General features: G+C 33.0%; 1 protein-coding gene across 1 annotated transcript; it reads right to left on the minus strand.

Moving 5' to 3' along the window:
- Positions 1 to 4,805: 4,805 nt before the first annotated feature.
- On the minus strand, positions 4,806 to 13,977 carry LOC112514415 (CDPK-related kinase 5-like). The gene is made up of 14 exons (XM_025120919.1): positions 13,483 to 13,977; positions 13,043 to 13,173; positions 12,555 to 12,596; positions 12,329 to 12,437; positions 12,127 to 12,205; positions 11,742 to 12,038; positions 11,543 to 11,658; positions 11,283 to 11,387; positions 11,140 to 11,202; positions 10,855 to 11,022; positions 10,642 to 10,759; positions 5,275 to 5,510; positions 4,946 to 4,994; positions 4,806 to 4,861 (listed from the first exon to the last, which is right to left on the minus strand). Exons 1-14 carry the CDS (start codon positions 13,975 to 13,977, stop codon positions 4,806 to 4,808), a joined length of 2,064 nt encoding a protein of 687 aa, XP_024976687.1.
- Between the last annotated feature and the right edge of the window lie 5,916 nt (positions 13,978 to 19,893).

The following is a 19,893-nucleotide window of genomic DNA, read 5'->3' on the forward strand; positions in this document are numbered from 1 at the left end:
AAACATAAATTTAAAAAAAAAAAATGAGAAAAGACGTAAATTCGAGTCACCTTGATTTAGAAAATAAATTTATAAAAAAATTAAAACATAAATTTAGAAAAAAAGAAAATTAAAACAAATTACTTGAAATTAATTATAATATTTTTGATATAATAGTTAGTATTAATTTTTTTTTTCTTCAGAAAACAATGTTGACCTATAAAGGAAGGGTGTATTTGGAGGGGGGGGGGGTTGCAAATATCTCCACCCAATATTAATCAAATCACGGTACTCGAACAATGAAGCGAAATACATTTCAATTTTAGTGTTTCGTTTTTTTTTTGTCTCAATCGATGTTATAATACGATTTTATGTGGTTTTAAGAAAAACGATAATTTTTTTATTTTTGAATAGAATATAAACATGAAGATATTATAAAAGCCCTAGCCATATTTTGACTTGTGATCAATCCATATAGACCGACAAAAAATAAATAGGCACTCGAAACAAGTACATGTTCGAGCATCATTAACCAACTCCTTATCAATCTCAATTCATTTCAATTATGAACGACAATTTAACCAATTGGATTGACTAGAATATAACGAGTAATGGAATAAAGAAATATATCGGGAATAGATGGAACTAATAAAAATTTTATATTTTATATACAAAGTCAAATAGAAAAAAGGAAATGCATGTGATAGCTCATAACAAGGTTTTTTTATTTCCAGTTCGAACCTATGAATCGCGATATTCCCGAAACTGACAAACAAAAAAGGAAGTAAGTTAGACAAAAAAAGAAGCAACTTGGACATAAATAAACGAAGTGGCTTAGACAAAAAAAAATTGTCGGTAAATCGAATATTGATTAATACGTAATCGATCAAACACTACTTGAAAATGGCTCTTCTGCTCAGAAACGAAATGTTCCAAATGTTCCTGGAAATTCTTGCTCTCGAATTTTCGATATTCCAAATTTGAAAAAAAAATATTCATATTAGTATCAAACTAACTATTTAAAATTTTTCTTTTTTTATTCTAATTTAATTTAGACATAATAATAAATCTTTTTATAAATATAATAATTAATTATTTAGTTATAACTCAATGATTATCCTATTTATATTTTATATTTAAAATGAGATGTTTATCCTGTATTTGATTATGTTTATCTGTTGTTAGTTATATGAATTTAAATATTAATCTTTAATAAGTTGTATTTATACACAGTTTACTTGTAATCTTGAATTTTAAGTAATATGCATCAATAAACAGTATTTCATGCATAAAAAATAGTTTTTAAGAGTTTTTGTTGAATGTTAATATAATATAGAACTATAGATAGGTTTAATAAATAAGTTATTTATTTTTGTTTTAATAATATAATTTTTCTATAAATATAATAATTAAGTATTTTGTTATAACTCAATAATTATATTCTAGATTTTTCGTATTTAGAATGAGATATTTATCATATGTTTAATTATTTTTATCTGCAGTTAGTTACATGAATTCAAACATGAAGCTTTAATAAGTTGTACTTACGCACAATTTATATATATTTTTTAATTGTAAGTAATATGCAATCAATAAACAGTATTTCATGCATAAAAATGATTTCTAAAATTTTTTGTCAAATGTTTTATAATATAATATAAATATATTTCTAATACTAGACATTTATGTTGGCTTACTTAAAACTAGTGTTCGACACCACGCATTGCATGGTAATCAAAACTCAATTTAAGAAAAAACGTAAAACCTCGACTCGAGCTGAAGTGCAATATATCTAAAAACTCTGGATTATATTTATATTTATAACGCCCCATCCAACACTTAAATCACGATTTGGAGAATATTAACATAAGATGAAAACACGTCATTAAGTCAACACTTTCATTATATATAAGTGATATAATAGATACCTAACTTATATTTGTTATTATAAGTACTACAATAGTTACAACTCTGGTTAAGAAAAAAAATGTATAATTTGCATTCGTTTTGCACAAAAAATTTACCAATTGGTTGGTTTTGATTTCAACAATTGTTATAGATTTCAAAGTTCCACAACATTTTTATACATCCATCATCTTCTTCGAAACTATTATCTTTCTACCAATGCGAGATGATGAAAGTCAACATTATTTCAGATTTAAGGAACAACCAAACCTCATGTTGCCAAGTTATCATCCTTGGTTTCACTTTTATATTTGCAATATAATTTTTAGCATTTGGTTGGTTTTGATTCCAACCATGATTATAAATTTCAAAGAGGACCATCCAAAATTAAATAACCCTATGATGCGAATCTCATTATTTGACACAAAGACATCCAATCCACCTTTCTTATGCACTTCTCTTTGTTCAAATCTTTCAACTCCTCATTAACGTAGGACAACTAAAATTTAACCATAATTCATCATTTGAGAATACTCAATTTCTCATGGTGTCACCTCAATACCCCAAGTTTTTCCTTTTATCTATATATACTATATTATAAAACATTTAATAAAAATCTTAAAAACCATTTTTTATGCGTAAAGTACTATTTATTAATGCATATTTCTTAAAACTCATGATTGCAAGTAGATTGTGCGTAAGTACAACTTATTAAGCTCCATATCTGAATTCGTGTAACTAACTGCAGATAAACATAATCAAATACAGGATAAACATATCATTTTAAATATAAAAAATCTAAAATATAATTAGGATAATTATTGAGTTCTAACAGAATACTTAATTATTATCTTCATAAAATAGTATATTATTAAACCAAAAATAAATTATTTCATTATTAAACTTAAATTAAATTATAATAAAAAATAAATTAAAAGAAATTATATAAAAAATGAAAACTTTTAAATAGTTGATTTGATATTAACATTGATATAATTTTTTTTCAAACTTTTATGATATCTTCAAATTTATATTTAAAATCATTATTGCTTTTTTAAAAACACATAAAATCGTATTATAACATCGATAAAGACAAATAATAAAATAAAACATTAAAATCGAGATGTGTCTCGGTGCATTACGCGAGTACTCTTATAGTATATATAAAGATATAAAAATAGTTGGTTTTGATTTCAACCATGGTTATAGGTTTCAAAGCATTTATTATGCTTTTATACATCTATCATCTTCTTTGAAATCTTTCCACCAATGTAAGATGATAAAAATCAACTTTAATCAAGATTTAAAAAGAATTGAACCTCATGTTGCCAAATCATCATCATTGGTTTCACTTTTAGTTTTGTATTATGATTTTTAACATTTGGTTGATTTTGATTCCAATCATGATTATAGATTTCATTGAGGATCATCCAAAATAAGACAACCATAAAAGAAAAACCCCATGAATTGAAACAAAGACACCATCCATTTTTTTATACACTTCATTTTGTTCAAAATTTTTAAATCTTCACCAATATGGGACAATTAAAACTCAATCACAATTCACCATTTGAGAATACTCAATTCTCACGGTGTCACCTTAATATCCGAAGGTTTTACTTTTATATATGTAAGGATTCGTTAAATTTGCTATAAATTAATATGATTATGGTTTTATATGTGTATTAGATAATTTTTATTCTTAATTATATTGAATATTTATCTAATTTGCTAATTGTATATCTTCTCTCATAAGGAATGTTCACTTTTTTTTTCTTTTGGAAATAGAGTAAGAACAGAAAAATAGTAGACACTTATATGATGGACTTCTACTTAAACGTTAGGTGGTGTTTGTTTTTTAAAATGTGTTGAAATCTGAAGTTTTATTTTACTTATGATTTATAAGAGGTGGTGTTGACGTCTGAAATCTGAATTAATAAGACTGTTTGTTTTTGTAAACTAATAAACCTATGAATTTGTTTAAATTGTCTATTTTACCCATATTGTTGAATTTATAAATAAAATGTATACAATTTCACATATTTGTTCATCATCATTAAAAAATTTACATGTAAATTATAATTAGCATTCATTTAAACCAAAACATGGCATTAATGTATTTAACACATTTAGAACATTTCAAAGAAATTTGAATATTTTGGAGATTTTTTTTGCTTAAAATATTTTTTGGAACATTATAAAATAATAAATAAAAACAAGAAGAAATCAAATTGAAAAAATTGCACCAAAATGAAACCAACTTTCACCTGATTTCTATTTTGGTGAACCAACTTTCAAAATTGTCATTTAGGGGTCTCTGTCAAACTTTTTGTTTATTTAAGGGTCTGGTTGACCTGTTAATGTTGACATCATCCACATCTTTTGCCAACTAAGATATTCCACGTCATATTAATTTTTTATTTTAAAACTAATATTCCATGTCATATTAATTTTTTATTTTAAAACTAATATTACACGTCATATTTAAAATTGTAAAATAATTATTAAAAAATAACTAAAATTCATTTTTTTTTCAAAAATTATTGTAATAAAATCTATTTTTYATTCYAAATCTCGTTTTTTTTAATTCAAATATTAAATTGAAGATTTTTTCAAAAAAAAATCCAAATTACCAAAATAAAAATTATTTTTTACTAATGCAATGAAAAAATTAATTGATGCAATAAAAAATAAATATCAAATATCAAATTCAAGATTTTTATATCCAACCAATCCATATCAATTTTAAAGTTTAAATCAAAATTGACAAATCAAACCAAAATAAAAGTTTGCTTACACGTTCAAATCATCAAGATTAGAATAAAGTCGATGACAAGACATTGTTACAAAAAAAATGGTTGAAAATCTTCAATCTTCGACTGCTTGAATCATCCTTATCAAAGTCAACCATCAACTGTAAACTATGGAACTGATCGAACTTCATCAGGAATTTGCGCATCACCTCTATCAACTTGCCCTATGTAAACATATGCAAGTTAGTGCAAATATGTAAATATATGCAAATATGCAAATACATTGTGCTTATACATATAGAAAATACCTTCCCCAATAGCAATTGGTATACTCGTCTCAAAACTAACCTGTGAAATCTGCAAAATAAACATACTTTAGCTACAATATTTGATTCATTCAAACACAATGTGAATCGCAATTATTATACTTACCCCTATAATCGTATCTCGCAAACTCATACTTCTTGAACCCCTACCTCTTGAACCCCTTCCTCTTGAACCCCCTCCTCTTATATTGCTTCCAATAACTAAATCTTCCTCTTCTATGTTTTTTTTTTCTCGGTCTACCAACTGGATTTTTTGGACAAATCGGTGCATCTTTCTTTTTATTTTTACAACTCCTAGAATTATGTCCTACCTCCAAACAATTTCTGCAAGTCATCTTTCTCCCCGATTTGGCTACAGCTTCATGGCCATGTGCATTTCTTCTAGTGTGACTACTTCCTTCACTTGCATCTTTCCTTCTGGCTATTGTAGGTCTGCCAGGCATGCGTCTAGACTTTGGGGGGGAAAGTTTGGCAAAATTTGTCCTTGGCCAAAGTTTGATCCCATTCAAAGGATTGATCCTATGATTATATGTATTACTGAACTTTACTTTTGACAAGAAAGGAGACACAAACTTAGCTGGATCTTGGTGAATGAAGTATATGGCTGCAACAGCATGCGGACAAGGAATTCCAGAAACTTGCCAACTTCTGCAAGTGCATGTTCTACATTGAGTGTCGACAACAAAACCCTCTAGTCCTTGTCTTACTTCAAAAAGATTCCCTCCATTGGGAGCAACACGCCAAAATCTGCAAAAAAAAAAATTAGCAAACCATAATGTCATATTTATGAAACAAATTACCTTATATGCATACAGAAGAATAATGATAAACATACCGCATTAGCTCCTTATTTTGCTCAACTTTCTTTCTTATATTTGGACAGATTTCATCATCGCAGTTGCATGCTTTGTTGTTCATCCTAACCATTATTTCCATAACAAGAGCTCTAATCTCCTCCAGCATTGTTATTATAGGTTTTCTCCTAGATGAGACAATCAAAGAGTTAAAACACTCACTTGCTCCGTTTTCTACAGCATCACATGATGTGTCGATCTTGAAAAAAGCCCTTGACCATGTTGACGRTTGTCTTTCCATCAAATGTTCATAAGCATGGGGAGACAAACTTTTAATTTCTTGCATAATTCCTTCAAATTCTTGTGGTGTCCCTGACTTGGATGCAGCCCAAAACAAAGATCTGAATTGGATACCGGTGTACTTCTTCCTGAAATTGGCGTATATGTGTCTAGCACATTGACGATGTTCAGCAAGTGGGAATACCTCTTTAACAGCTTCAACAAGTCCATGTATTAGCAAAATGCACTTAACTAATTAGAAGATCACATTCATAATAGATTGGTAAGTGTGTGCAGTTAATTATTAGTATACTATTTACCTTATGTTGATCTGACATCAATGTTACCCCTAACCCATTGGTCAATCCAATGTCCTCCATTAGAAAATTTAAAAACCACTTCCAACTATCTTTATTTTCAACCTCCACCACTGCCCAGGCAAGAGGATATATTTGGTTGTTACCATCTTTTCCTATCGCACTTAACAATTCTCCCTTGCATACGGTTTTTAGAAAACATCCATCCAAGCCAATGAATCTCCTACACCCTGACAACCAACCTTCTTTAATACCCTTAAAACACACATAAAATCTTTGAAAATAATTTCTATTATTTGGTCCTATCTCGACACTAATTTTAACCGTTGATCCTGGATTACTCCTTCTAAYCTCYTCACCGTAGTCCCATAACTTTCCATAATGCTCAATTAGAGYCGTTTCTACTTCCCCCAATGCCTTGGCCTTAGCCCTTTGGCATTGACCCAACTGAACAATGCACTTGTATTTTTTTAGAATGGATTCCTTCAAATCAACTAACTTGATAGATGRGTTTTGTCTAATCTTCYTCCCATATTGCTTAGCAATCCAATTGGAATTCACAAGTGAACCTAACATGTAATTTCTCCCACACTTGTGCTCATCATTTAGTGACTTGACTTGGAATGATTTTTCATCCTTCATCCAAGATGCCCATAATCTCCATGGGCAACTACTTTCATATCCTTTTTTAGGAGGTCCACACACAACATGTAACTTGTCTTTGCTGTTTTTTAGATACCTTCATTGATAACAATATGTCAGAAAAACGTTAGTAATTAAATAATAAATGCATGTAAGTAAACAAGATAAGTGGCATACCTAAGTTGAAGGCCATTTGAAAGTGCATAATTTGCCAAGCAATTCTTTAACTCCAAGGCCGATGCATATCGTTCACCAACTTGAGGTTTCATTAAGTTCCAAGGAACATTTGGATTGTGAATTGGAAGTTCATTGGTTTTGGCCTCATCATCTTCAACCATTTCATTTTCGTTTTCGGAATTAACGACGTCTTCAACAAACCTATCCCTATCGTACTCATCACATAATTCTGTCAAAAAATCATCATGTTGGTATGGTGGTGGTTGTACCTCATTTTCTCTTTCCATGTTACAATCTCTAGGGACTCGAACATTTGCATTACAAGAATGTATTGCATGTTCAACATTCACATCTTCCACTTCCCTATTGATTTTTCTCATTCTAACYTCTCTAATCTCATCATCCYYTTCCGATAAATGATCTACACTAGCAACCTCGTCATCATCAACATCGGAAAAACTAATCTCATCATCACTACCGGTAACATAATCCTCTTCAACGGTATCATCATAATTACTATTCAAGAACTCACTAATAATATCAATGTTAAAATGATCTATAAAAATTTCCAATTGTGCCGACAACATACCATAACTAAACAACCTTTCAACATCTTTGTCACTATCAAGGGGTTTCAATCCTTTTTCCAAATCTGTATTAGGAACCTTATAATACATTCGACTAACTTCAGATGAAGTAAAATCTTCAATGTTTTGTCTTAGGCTTCTAATGCCTATGTTACTTACATCGAAATCTTTCAAATATGCAACTTTACCTCCATAATAGAATGGATTTGTTTGGAACATGCCGCCATGATTTATAGCCAAATTGATCTTCATATTGGTTCTCTTCGGATCTGAAAATAAACTTTTTGAAAATCTCAATATGAAAACAATGGTAGCAAACACATTGCAATCACATGAAAATAAACTGATAACAATAATGAGAGGGATGAAGTTGGAGGATAATGGCATTGTGGCAGGTTTGGTCCTAGTGTAGCATTAATATATAATTATTTTATAGAAATTACAACATCTATTTTGGTTGGTTGGCATGTGCTTTTGAATAAAATTACCTCCTTGTGATTTGTGTGTCTTTTCATTTAAGATATTTAACATTAGGTGTCCAGTTGATGAGTCAACTTTTGTCCTTTCAGGTTTGCATAATTTCTTCTGTTATATTATCACTTTGTCCATCTTTTGGGTTATTTTGGATAAAGAAAAGGTGAACAACTTTATGCAACTTTTTAAAATTTATGGAACTTTATTACTTGGGTCAAGTTCATTTGTTCTACACATATCAAGCATCCCTCCATCCCTTCAATTGCTATTAAGCAATTGTTCCATGATCTACACATATCAAGCATCCCTCCATCCCTTCAATTGTCTTGTATGCTTAATTGCATAAGCAACTGTTCCATGTGAAAGTTTCTTTATGAGTCAAATCAATGTAAGGGCCCGTACTAAAAACTTACCGGGTAAATGCTTACCCGCAAAATTTAACATTGTCATTGACTTACCGGGTAAGATTTTAGTCCAACCAAACGGTATTGTATGCAACAATTTACCCGGTAAGTGCTTACCGTGGTAAGAGTCGTCACCCTTACCGGATAAGACTCTTGGTCCTTGTCTCGCTCTTACCGGGTAAGATTTTTGGTCCTTACCATATTTATCCGGTAAGGTAATGTGTCTTGATGTTCACTTACCCGAGTAAGAGTTTGATAAACGGTCCCTACGTTCTAAAAAAAGACTAAGACATTGTTTAACACAGGAGCATCATAATATGAATTTAACATCGGTTTAACCATTGCAAAGGAAAGACAAGAGAAACATGTAGTCAACTCCTTGTTCATGCAAAGGAGAAAGGTTGTAATCATCAAGTAACTGGAAACATGAGTGGATTAAATTAAATCCATCTCCATTTGCAAAATAGTTTGCTTAGTTTTATTTTAAGTAATAAAGTTGCTGTCTTTTTGTTTACATTTCATTCCATTATGGTCTCTGCTTGTAATCTTCCCTTTTGAACTACAGGTCTGTCTAAGTTATATGAATTTTCGAATATGCATGTTTACTTACAGATACAAGAAACCATCATAATTAGGTTCAGACAATCAAACAAACAACACCACATCAACAGAGAAGATTAACCAATGCGACTAATAGATATGTATGATTACAGACACATATATCCGATGATGTACGATTATAGACACAAAAAAACACAGATAGTGGATACCTGTTGAAAAGAGTAGCGGAGAGGACAGCCTGCCGGAGAGGGCAGCGGCTGTCGGAGAGGGCGACGACGGCGATTGAAGGGTAGCCACTGTTGGAGAGGGCGACGATGGCGATTGAAGGGCAGCGCTGTCGAAGACGATGGAAGGAAGATGGCGATTGAAGGGCAGCGCTATCGGAGACGATGGAAGGAAGATGGCGATTGAAGGTGAGCGCTGTCGGAGACGATGGAAGGAAGATGGCGATTGAAGGGCAGCGCTGTCGGAGACGATGGAAGGAAGATGGAGAGGCAAAATTGTGACTGAGGTAGGAGACGTGAAGGTATAATTCATTTTGATTTCTTTTAATTACAATGATGATTTGGCATAATTCATTTTGATTTCTTTTAATTATAATGATGATTTGTCAAAATAATTTCCACATAATATTTGTTTAAATAATTTTTTGCCAAGTCATATTAAATTACCTGTTACCTATTCAACAGGTTAACCAAGCCCTTAAATAAACAAAAAGTTTGATAGAGACCCATAAATGATAATTTTGAAAGTTGATTCCCCAAAATAGGAATAAGGTGAAAGTTTGTTCCATTTTGATGCAATTTTCCCAATCAAATTCGAAGAAGTCTTTAAATTTACTGTTAAGAGATAAATACATTTTTTAAAATTAGAGAAATTATCAGAAGTTAAATGTAATTTAAAAAAAATCTGATTTTCTATTTTAGAAAGATTATAAAAATTTAGGTTGAAAATGCTTTAGAAGAATAGAATAGTGCCCAAACCTGAAATGGAACGTTGACGTTTTGATAGTCAAAGGATTGGGAAACCAAGGAGCCATGATGGAATCCAGTGCAAACCATTAGACTCTATTATAAAATAAAATTAATTCTAAGAGATAATCTTGTTTCATAAAAAATAGTTTGTTTTTAAAATTTGAATGATTTTGGATCTTGAATCTCTTTTAATTATTAAGAGCTTAAATTTAATGTATATAATTATTAAATAATTATATTTTATTTTACATTATATTATGAGAGTCTCTTAATCATTTTGACCACTCAATCATTCTGCACAAAACTATTCAACAATTATTAAACAACTTCTAATTGTGTATATATACATTCTAATTAATTAATATATAATATGTAATTTACATGGTTCTATAATTAAGGTTACATGAAAGTTAATTTGGAACATTGTAGAATGTTAGTATATATTAAGGTTTGGGAATATTGTTCCTACGCGATACATGACCGCGCAACACTTTGACGAATCCAAGGTAAGTAAGCTTCCCATCGGTTGGCCGAATCAAGTCGTCCAACACGTCACGAACCGGAATTGATGGCCCAAGACCCAGTTCCTAACATCCATCAATTCATATTATCATTCATATATATATAATTATAAGTACCATGTATATATATATAATTTGTTTGATTAAAAAATGTAACTTACAGAAGCGAGTTCTTCGACCATAATGGATCTGTTACCGTCTCTCTCAAATATATCATAAGCTGCACGAATTTGTTCTTCGGATCCATCCCGACCCTCTATTTGATGGACCCGAACAGTAGCTGCACAGAACTCCTCAAAATCCATCTTCTTATATTGAAGCTTACAAACCTATATACACACATACATACATCATTAATCATACTTAGTTATATATATATATATATATATATATACACACACACAGACATAATTAAATACTGAATCAATGCATATATATATATATACCGATTCTAAGAAATCATTGATACAAGACTCTTTCATTGCACCAGTAGCGTATTTCGTCACCGCCTGATCCATACACACCGATTAGTTAGTAACGTTACATATAATTAGTTAAACCTTGTCCATGTCTAGGAATTATAACGGACCGTTTTGAAACTTTCGACGTTAATGTATCCTTTTGTCGGCTCCAACAACGAAAACTGCTCCTTCAAGTACACCAACTCATGTTGATTTAAGGTCTTCGATAGAGCCTACATGCACCACCAAAAATTAAAACATATACTTGCATCTGTTAATTACAATTATAATCATTAATATCCTACTTAAAAATCATTAATATACACATATGTGTGTGTGTATATATATATATATATATATATATATATATATATTTATATGTTGGTACCCTTAAAGCAGATTTCCGCAGATTGGATGAACAGATATAACGTTTCACAAACTTGGGTATCCATATATCAAAGGGTGCTTTCTTGACTTGGTTACCATTTCTAATCCATGGATGACCTGAAAATTAATACAAAAAATTATAATGAGATTATAATATATAGTAATTAAAATGGTTATATAATCAGGGAGAAGTAGCTTACACAATGCTTGTGCAGCGGTTAATCGTTTCTTAGGATCCTTATTCAATAAGGTTTTAACAAAGTGTTTAGCGAGGATGGATAGATTAGACCAAGAGGCATCATCGTAAGTTGGTTCGTTTTTAAGAACAGCTCGAAAGATCCCTGACTCGGTACGACCCCAAAAGGGACGACTACCACACAAAAGGGCGTACGCTATAATGCCCACGCTCCATACATCCGCTTCCGTACCATATGACCTTTGTAGAACCTCTGGAGCAACATAGTATGCACTTCCAACTATGTCATCCAGTCTTTCCTCTGCACCCATGCATGCAAATATAATACAGATTGTAACTCTTCGTTTTTAACCGAATTAATGTTCCGATTGAATGAATAGAGGGCGTACCTGGGTTGACAAAGTCCGACAAACCGAAATCTATGGCCTTCAATTCGGCATCTTCGTCTTTGGATGCAAATAAGAAGTTCTGATTCATCAGAAATTGGAAATCATTAGTTATACGAGATAAAAACGCTACAAAACGAAAGGCTTTTATCGATGGAAAAATTCGTTACGGTTATCAAGTCGTTGAGACTGGTAAACATCTGACCTCGGGTTTTAGGTCCCGATGAACCACACCTTGTAGATGACAAAATGCAACGACAGTCAACATTTGTATCATTAATTTCCTCGCATCATCTTCAGTGTATTTCCCACCCCTGTAACAACATATTTTCAAATAAAACTCCCTTTCTTATTTTAATATTTAAAAAGAAATGATGCAATTTTCCAAAAAAAAAAAAAAACAACAAGAAGTTCATGATGAAAATACAAACCTTGCAATTATTCTGTCCAAAAGTACCCCTCCTTCACATAACCTGAAAAACATGCCATAATTTAACTCATAAACAACCAAATAATGACAACATCAACAACAATTGAGCTTACAAGGGGATCTTGACTTAACGGTACGTGAGTCTTTGACCTCCTAAGAGGCCAAGCGTTTAAACCTCACTAAATGTGAGAATGGTGTTTGAATTTATTTGTTCTATTTACTGTATATAAATATTAGATACTTAAAAAAAATTGGACTTCCCCAACAATCATTGAGTCCAACAATCTAAATGATTGACTTTTTGTTATATAAACAAATTGTTGTTCTTACATAAATGCAAATACAATGCCTTTTTTATATATTTTTATAAGAATAACAATTAGTTTATAACAAAAATGAAAATATATTGGTTTAAAAAGATCAATCACTAATTAAACAGATATAAAAAAATAGAATATGCATAAAACGGTAACCATATGCAACACTTACTCCATAACGAGATAGACGTTATCATGATCCTCGTATGCATCATAAAATGTTACTAGATTGCTATGCCCTGTCAAAAGTCTTAGTATCTTTACCTCCCGTTTTACATCCTCAATCGCAATACTTGTTGTCATCTGAGGAAATAGATTCAATGCTAGTTAGCAAACATTTAAGTTGATAATCGTATGTCTTAATTTCTACATCTCGTCTTTCTTTAGACCCATAAATATGTTTTTCCCTTTTTAAGTTTTTAAAATGAAGGCTATATGATGAATTCAAGTCCCGGGTTTAATCTTGGGCCTCACGTTAGTGTTAGCTTTAGCAGTTGAGTGGGTCAAAATATTCTCTTATGTTAACGTATTTGTAACGTGTTTTTGTCTTTGTAACATGTTTTTAAAAACAGGTTTCTTGCAGGAGAAGTTAGGATTGTCGATAATACAAACCTTTGACTTTGGAATAATCTTGATTGCGACTTGTTGACCTTTAAGTTCCCCATATTTAAACTTAGATTTACAAGTATGCCCAAAATGACCTCTGCCAACCTCATCCCCCAACTCATATTTACGCCTAATATGCTTTAAAAACCCAAAATTCTTGTTCAGCCTCACATTCTCTTCCCCCTCCTCCCCTTCAGCCGCCGCTGCCGCCGTCGCATTGGCCTTGGACGTCCCATGCCACCGTGCCAGAACCGCCTTTATGTGCTGTGCCGGTGACAGCGGTGCAAACGGCCTCCTGAAGAACCCTCGCGTCGTAGGAGTTAGGGCGTAAACCGCCAAAAGTGGCGATCTTTTCGGTACCACCTGGTTTTGATTCTTCTTTGCCGTCGTCGTCAATGCCTTCTGGTTATCAACCGGAGGCGGCGGAGGCGGAGGAGGCGGTGTAGCTGGGGTGTCATCGTTATTGGAGAATAATCTGTGTTTCGTGTTGGCAATTCCCATTTAATTGGGGGGGTTTCTGCAAATAACCCTTTTACACGAACCCTCCCCCCAATTCCAAACAGAAACACAGATAACGAAGAATGGATGGAAGAACCCTAGGTAGCTTTCTGGGGCATTTTGTGGGTGGGAGATTTGGAATTTGATGGGCAGAATTTGGGGTTTGATGGAGATTGAAAAAAATTGAGAGGAAGAGGATGATGATGGAGATTTGTAATGTAAAAACTTGAATTTCAACCATCCGGTGATCCGACCTCATCAACTGATGTCCACGTGGCTGACACCTGGACTCTCGAACCCTTTTGAATATTTGTGAAAAAGGTCAACCCACCACCACACAAACAACCACATGGTCCATTTTTTTCATTTCATTTTTTCAAGTAGAATAAAATTTCGTTAATAGCCTTGAAAAATGGATAATCGTTAAAATGGTTTTACTTTTTACCTGATCAAGGAACTCTACAAGCTTTTACGAATGTTGGAGATCTGTAAATAACTATCATTGCTTAATATGCATTATTATTCTTATTTTTCCTCTTAAATTGGACATTGAAAGAAGGAGTCGACTATAACAACACCAAACGTCGTTTAATAATGATGTCGAACTCTCTAATGGAATATATATATATAATTCCTTTTACCGAATTTTCATTTCCTTTGTTTGATTCACATATTAAAATAGATGGAATCCATTGAATTTCACAAATTAAGGAATTGATCATTCCTTAGCATAAGTGAAGGATTTGATTCCATCTCTTGCCCTCACAACGACCATGCTACTATTGTTACCGTCACGCCCCACTCCTAACCCCCCACCACCAAACCACTATTGTTGCTGTCACAACCGCCACCCACCCCAACCCCTAATCCACTAATGACCACCATGACAGTATTGTTTTCATCACACCCACCCACCCTACATCCCTACTATGACCATGCTACTGTTGTCATTATCACACCCCTATTTTAACCCCCACCACCATATCATTGTTGTCACATTTACAACCGCCACCCACCCCACTTACCTCAATCCCCAACCCACCACTATGCCACTACTGTCATTGTTACACTCACCCACCTTAACTACACCTCTGCCCATCACTCACCTACGCCCCCACCTACCACCCACCCTACCTCATCCACCAGGCCACCCTGTCGCCACTCACCCCCACCTTACCCCAACATCCACCCCTGCCTATACCAACCACCATGACACTACTGTCGTCGTCACAACTACCACCCTACTCCCAAACCCACCCTTGTCCCTTCGCCACTCACCATACCATCCATCATGCGATTATTGTCATTGTCATAGCTACCAACAACCGTCTCCCCCCCCCCTTCCGTCCCACCCACACCCTCACCCTACTGACCACCATGCCAATAGTGTCGTCACAACTACCCCCTGCCACTATCCACCCATGTGGGTGAGAAGGGGGTGGACGAGTGTGGGGTGGGATGGCAGCTGTAACGACGACAGTAGTGGTATGATGGTCGGTATGGATAGGGTGGGCGGGGGCAGAGGTTGGGAGATTGGTGGTGGTCCAAACAAAGATGGAGATTCCAATTCCTACAAACCAAACGCATGGTCAAATTCAATTTCAATTCCTTTAAAGTCAAATTCCTTGATGGATTCCAATTCTACTAAATTTCATTATGTTAACTGAATGCCCCCTTAATGTTGATATCTCTCACACACATATAATGCACACACATGTAAAGACTTCATGTTGTTAAAACAACACACACTACAACACCCCTATACACACTCTTTGTTTGTCTTCATTGAAACAAACACACTTTGTTTCAATAGATGATGTGATATGTGTGTGTGTTTTGCAGACTTCCTGGTTCATATCTGGATACAAACCGGGGGGGTGGGGTTAATGGTTCTAAATCAGAAGGAAGGGGTGGTTTTCGATTCTAGACTGAAGGAGTGAATGGTGGTCTAGATTTGGGTGTAGGTTTAGTTTTTGGTTTTTGGGTTTGGTTTGGGTGGTTTTCCATTTTTCTTCTTTTTCTTTTTCTTCAATGGAAACCATTACCTAGTGAACTTGTTGTGGGTGGAAGATGACAAAGAAGGAGACGGGGTGGCAGGTCATTGACAAACATGAAAGGATGGGTTGGGGGTCACTGACGAAGGGGGGCAGTTATCTTTCCTGATGTATGCAACTATGTTGTATATATGTACATGTGTGTATGTGTGTGTATAATACTAAAACAATATTGTTAAATAATCATTTTTTTTCTATTTCTAGTAGAATAAAAAAGAAATGATTAATAGGTCAAAATCAAAACAGGAAAAGACAGGGGAAATAAGTAAAAAAACTAAATGGATGAAACTGCCCTCCCTCTAACAAAGAAAATAAACGGAGTTAGTGACTAGAGATCATTTAAGAGCAAAATGAGAACCACGAGGATGTTGTCTAGAATTATCAAAGTTCATATCTCACTTCAAGTATTTCACTAAACCTCAGGGACCAAAATTAGAGTTAGTTGGAAGTAATAGAAGGTAAGCGATGACATGAATCATTAAGGGGTTGTTTGGGAGTTGCTAAATGATTTGATGCAGAATGATTAAGTGGTCAGAATGATTAAAAAGCCCTCATAATATAGTGCAAAATGAAATATAATTGTTCGATAATTATTTACAATGGAATTGGGGTGCTGAATGGTTAAGGAGGTCCATGATTTTAAATTATTCAGATAATTTTAGAACCATTAAGAGACAGATCTTTTTTTGTCAAACAAGATTCACATCTTAGCGATTCAGATGCTGCTTTTTAATGGAACTATTAAGAGGTAAACAACTCCTAACATTGTTTGGTTCAATATTATGAAATCAATATAACCAACAATTGATAAGAAGAAAATTGGTCTCTACTTTGCTGCTAATAATTTTGTTATAAATCAAAGTGTTTACTTATTATAATGCAGAAAAGATAAATTACATTTCAATGAGTCCTTATAATTATAAGGAAAAGTTTAGAAACCCAACAAACTATCCCATTTTAAATGGTTAAGTTCTTGAATTTTTTTTTTTTTTAAAAAAAACTATTAAATTTTCTCATTTTGAATAATTAAGTCCCTAAATATCTTTTTTCAATAAAATAAATTATTGAATTTTTAAAAATTGGTTACGTCATTTTAACCTAATTTTTTTTTGCTTGTAATCGACTAGCAAGTTTTAAATTAAAAAGAAACTTAAATCAATTTTATAGTTCCCAAACTCTACGTTATATAAACCACACACAAACACCGTATCACTCCTTGTCGCCCCATCATTGTCCGTTCTCCATATCGCCTATCATGTTATTGACATTTTCCACTGATCAAATCTTTTGGGAACGGTAAAACTGATTTAGGTTTCTTTTTACTTAAAAACCTTTCTGGTTGATTACATGTAATTTTTTTGGCCACAATCTACAAGAGTTCGGATTTCCAAAGCATATTTTAGATCATTGGATTTAAGTTAGGGTTTTCATATCAGTAGATCTACTTTCAAAGCAGATTCATATCAACGAAGTTTAGTTTTTGAGTTAGGGTTCTTGGTTGTTCCTTACTTTAAGTTGTAAACGATGATTTTGATGATAATGAATCTAATTTGTTCTTTAATTTGTTTGTATAACGTCTATGGGAAACAAAAACCGAAAAGGTTTAAGGTTTTGTTCGTTATTTAGATTAGTGTTTTTAATTTTGATTTTGGTTTTTGACTCAAATTTAGATTTTTCTATGGTTTTTGATTTAGGGGTTTTCTTGATGTTCTTGATGAAAGATAAAAAGATGTTTTTTGATCATTGTTTGTTGTTTTGATTTGAAGGTGATGAAGATGAACATTTAAGAAAATGTAAAAAATAATTAAAAAATGCAAAGATAGTAGAAAAGGGGAAAAGACCACAATGCCCTCGTACTAGTACTTAACAATGATAATGGATGGCTGTTTGCATAAGGGACAAAGGAGTTGTTTGATTCGTTGTTCATTAAGACTTGTATGGATACAGTTGTTTGTATTGATAAAGTTGCCTGAATGATAACATATAAGTGGTTGTTGAGTTGTTGAATAATCAGTCTGAATGACATAAATGACTATTTTACCCCTCAATCTCCATCCAATCTAACTGATTTAGGTTTTTTCCACATACCTAATGTCATAGACCCAGTGAAGGAGACAATTTGGGTTTTTTTTAATACTTTTTTAGACCTAATGTCAAAAATCAAAGATATCAAACATATGAACCCTAAGTCTGCGAATCAATTCAAAAGAATCAAATAAAACGAAGGAGACGATTTATATTTTCAATGAGTAGGGAGGAACACCCAAATCTTTAAACATCCAAAAGCAAATCTTCACCAAACTCATTCAGAATCGTCGAGGAGGCACTAGAAAGCTTGAAAATTAAAAGAAGATCGATGATGGCAATGAGGAAGATGACGCGACAAAAATCAAAAGATGATACCGACGATGGCAGTCACTGGAAGACCGACTATATCACCGGAGGCGCTGGAAGGGAAACATTGGATCTGGCACATAAGCAAGAGATGGGGAGAGTAATGAATAAATCGAGCTTCATTCCAGTGAGTTTCTTCCAACAAATCAAGCTTCATTTCAGAGAGTGAGTATCGATTTTATTTCAGGTAAGGTAGAGGGTCTGTTGGAGGAGAAATAAATGAACTTAGGGAGGAAGAGACGTGTTTTTCCAAGGGTATTGAGGGAAAATGATCAGCTGAGTGTATACGACTCTACTCTTGTAGCTAAGCGATTCAGCCATGGGCTGACCAAATAAGCCTATATCGAACAGTTAGATATGGTTGTGCAAATAATCTATATGGCTTATACAGACCATTAAGCCACAAAAGAACAACCCCTAAATTCAAGATAAATTGCCCAAATAGAGAGTTTTTTTTATAATACATAAAGATAAAGGATTAGTAACAAATGATACACCTCATGGACCAAATTCGTAATTTACTCTTATAATTGGTAAGCTAATTAAAGGTTCGGTCCAACCCACATAACAATAATGGGATTGAATGGGCTTCCATTTTGGAGAAAAAAAAAAGCCCACAACCAATCAAATAAGGTTAATTTATGTGAGAAAGATAGAGAATCTAAAGAGGAATCGATTGAAATAGCCGTTTTCCACGTAACAATTCGCCTCCTAGTCATTCCTCTCTCACTTAATCAAAAAATACTACCTCTATAAGTGTCTGGATTGCAACTTATGAAAGGGACCGATTAAAAAAAATTCTTGAGTTTGAAACTATGATCTCATTCTCTATCTCACATGACGATTAATCAAATGACTTACTTGGCTTGCTATCCATGGCCCGTTTTTTGAAAGTGAAGAGTGGCACCTCCACAAGTGACATGCCTCCTCCATAAATTTGAATTTCGAAGCCTGTGTGGCACTTGAGTTTTGTTTTATAGAAAAATGCTCTATTCGTAAGCTGTGACAGATAATTACAGAGGTATTGACCTTTTGATGAATAGGAAAGGGTTGACTAGGGGGTAAACAGAGTAGAATAAAATGATTATGTATACGTTAATTTTCCAAATTTAAATATAAAATGATATAAAAGAATTGGGAGGTTTTATGAAAGAAAAGAGTTGTTAGTGAGTTGGAAGGAACACATGGAAATGTTTTATGTCATAATCAAGTAGCTATTGCAAATGATTGCAAGACATGTATGAAACATTTGATGCCCCCACTTCTCGTCAATATCACCGTTTACTAACCCAACTCCCTTTTACCCATTTTCATTTTCTTTTTCTTTTTCATTTTCATTTTCTTTTTCTTTTTCTTTTTCGTCACAAATTACTTCAATCTCTTTCTCTCTAAGATGAAAGAAATTTTGATTATATAAAAGCCTTATATATACTTAGGATCATGTGAGACCAAAGGTTTTTTGTGAGCCTCG

The sequence above is a fragment of the Cynara cardunculus genome (genome assembly GCF_001531365.2).
Source record: "Cynara cardunculus var. scolymus isolate 2C chromosome LG 1, CcrdV1, whole genome shotgun sequence".
Taxonomy (NCBI): domain Eukaryota; kingdom Viridiplantae; phylum Streptophyta; class Magnoliopsida; order Asterales; family Asteraceae; genus Cynara; species Cynara cardunculus.

Excerpts from the sequence above, each read along its gene's own strand:
- LOC112514415 (XM_025120919.1), bottom strand. The coding sequence starts at position 13,977 with ATGGGAATTGCCAACACGAAACACAGATTATTCTCCAATAACGATGAC. Across the intron at positions 12,206-12,328 it reads ATCGGGACCTAAAACCCGAG|AACTTCTTATTTGCATCCAA; the intron begins GTCAGATGTTTA and ends CTGATGAATCAG. Across the intron at positions 11,203-11,282 it reads ACGTCGAAAGTTTCAAAACG|GCGGTGACGAAATACGCTAC; the intron begins GTCCGTTATAAT and ends TGTATGGATCAG.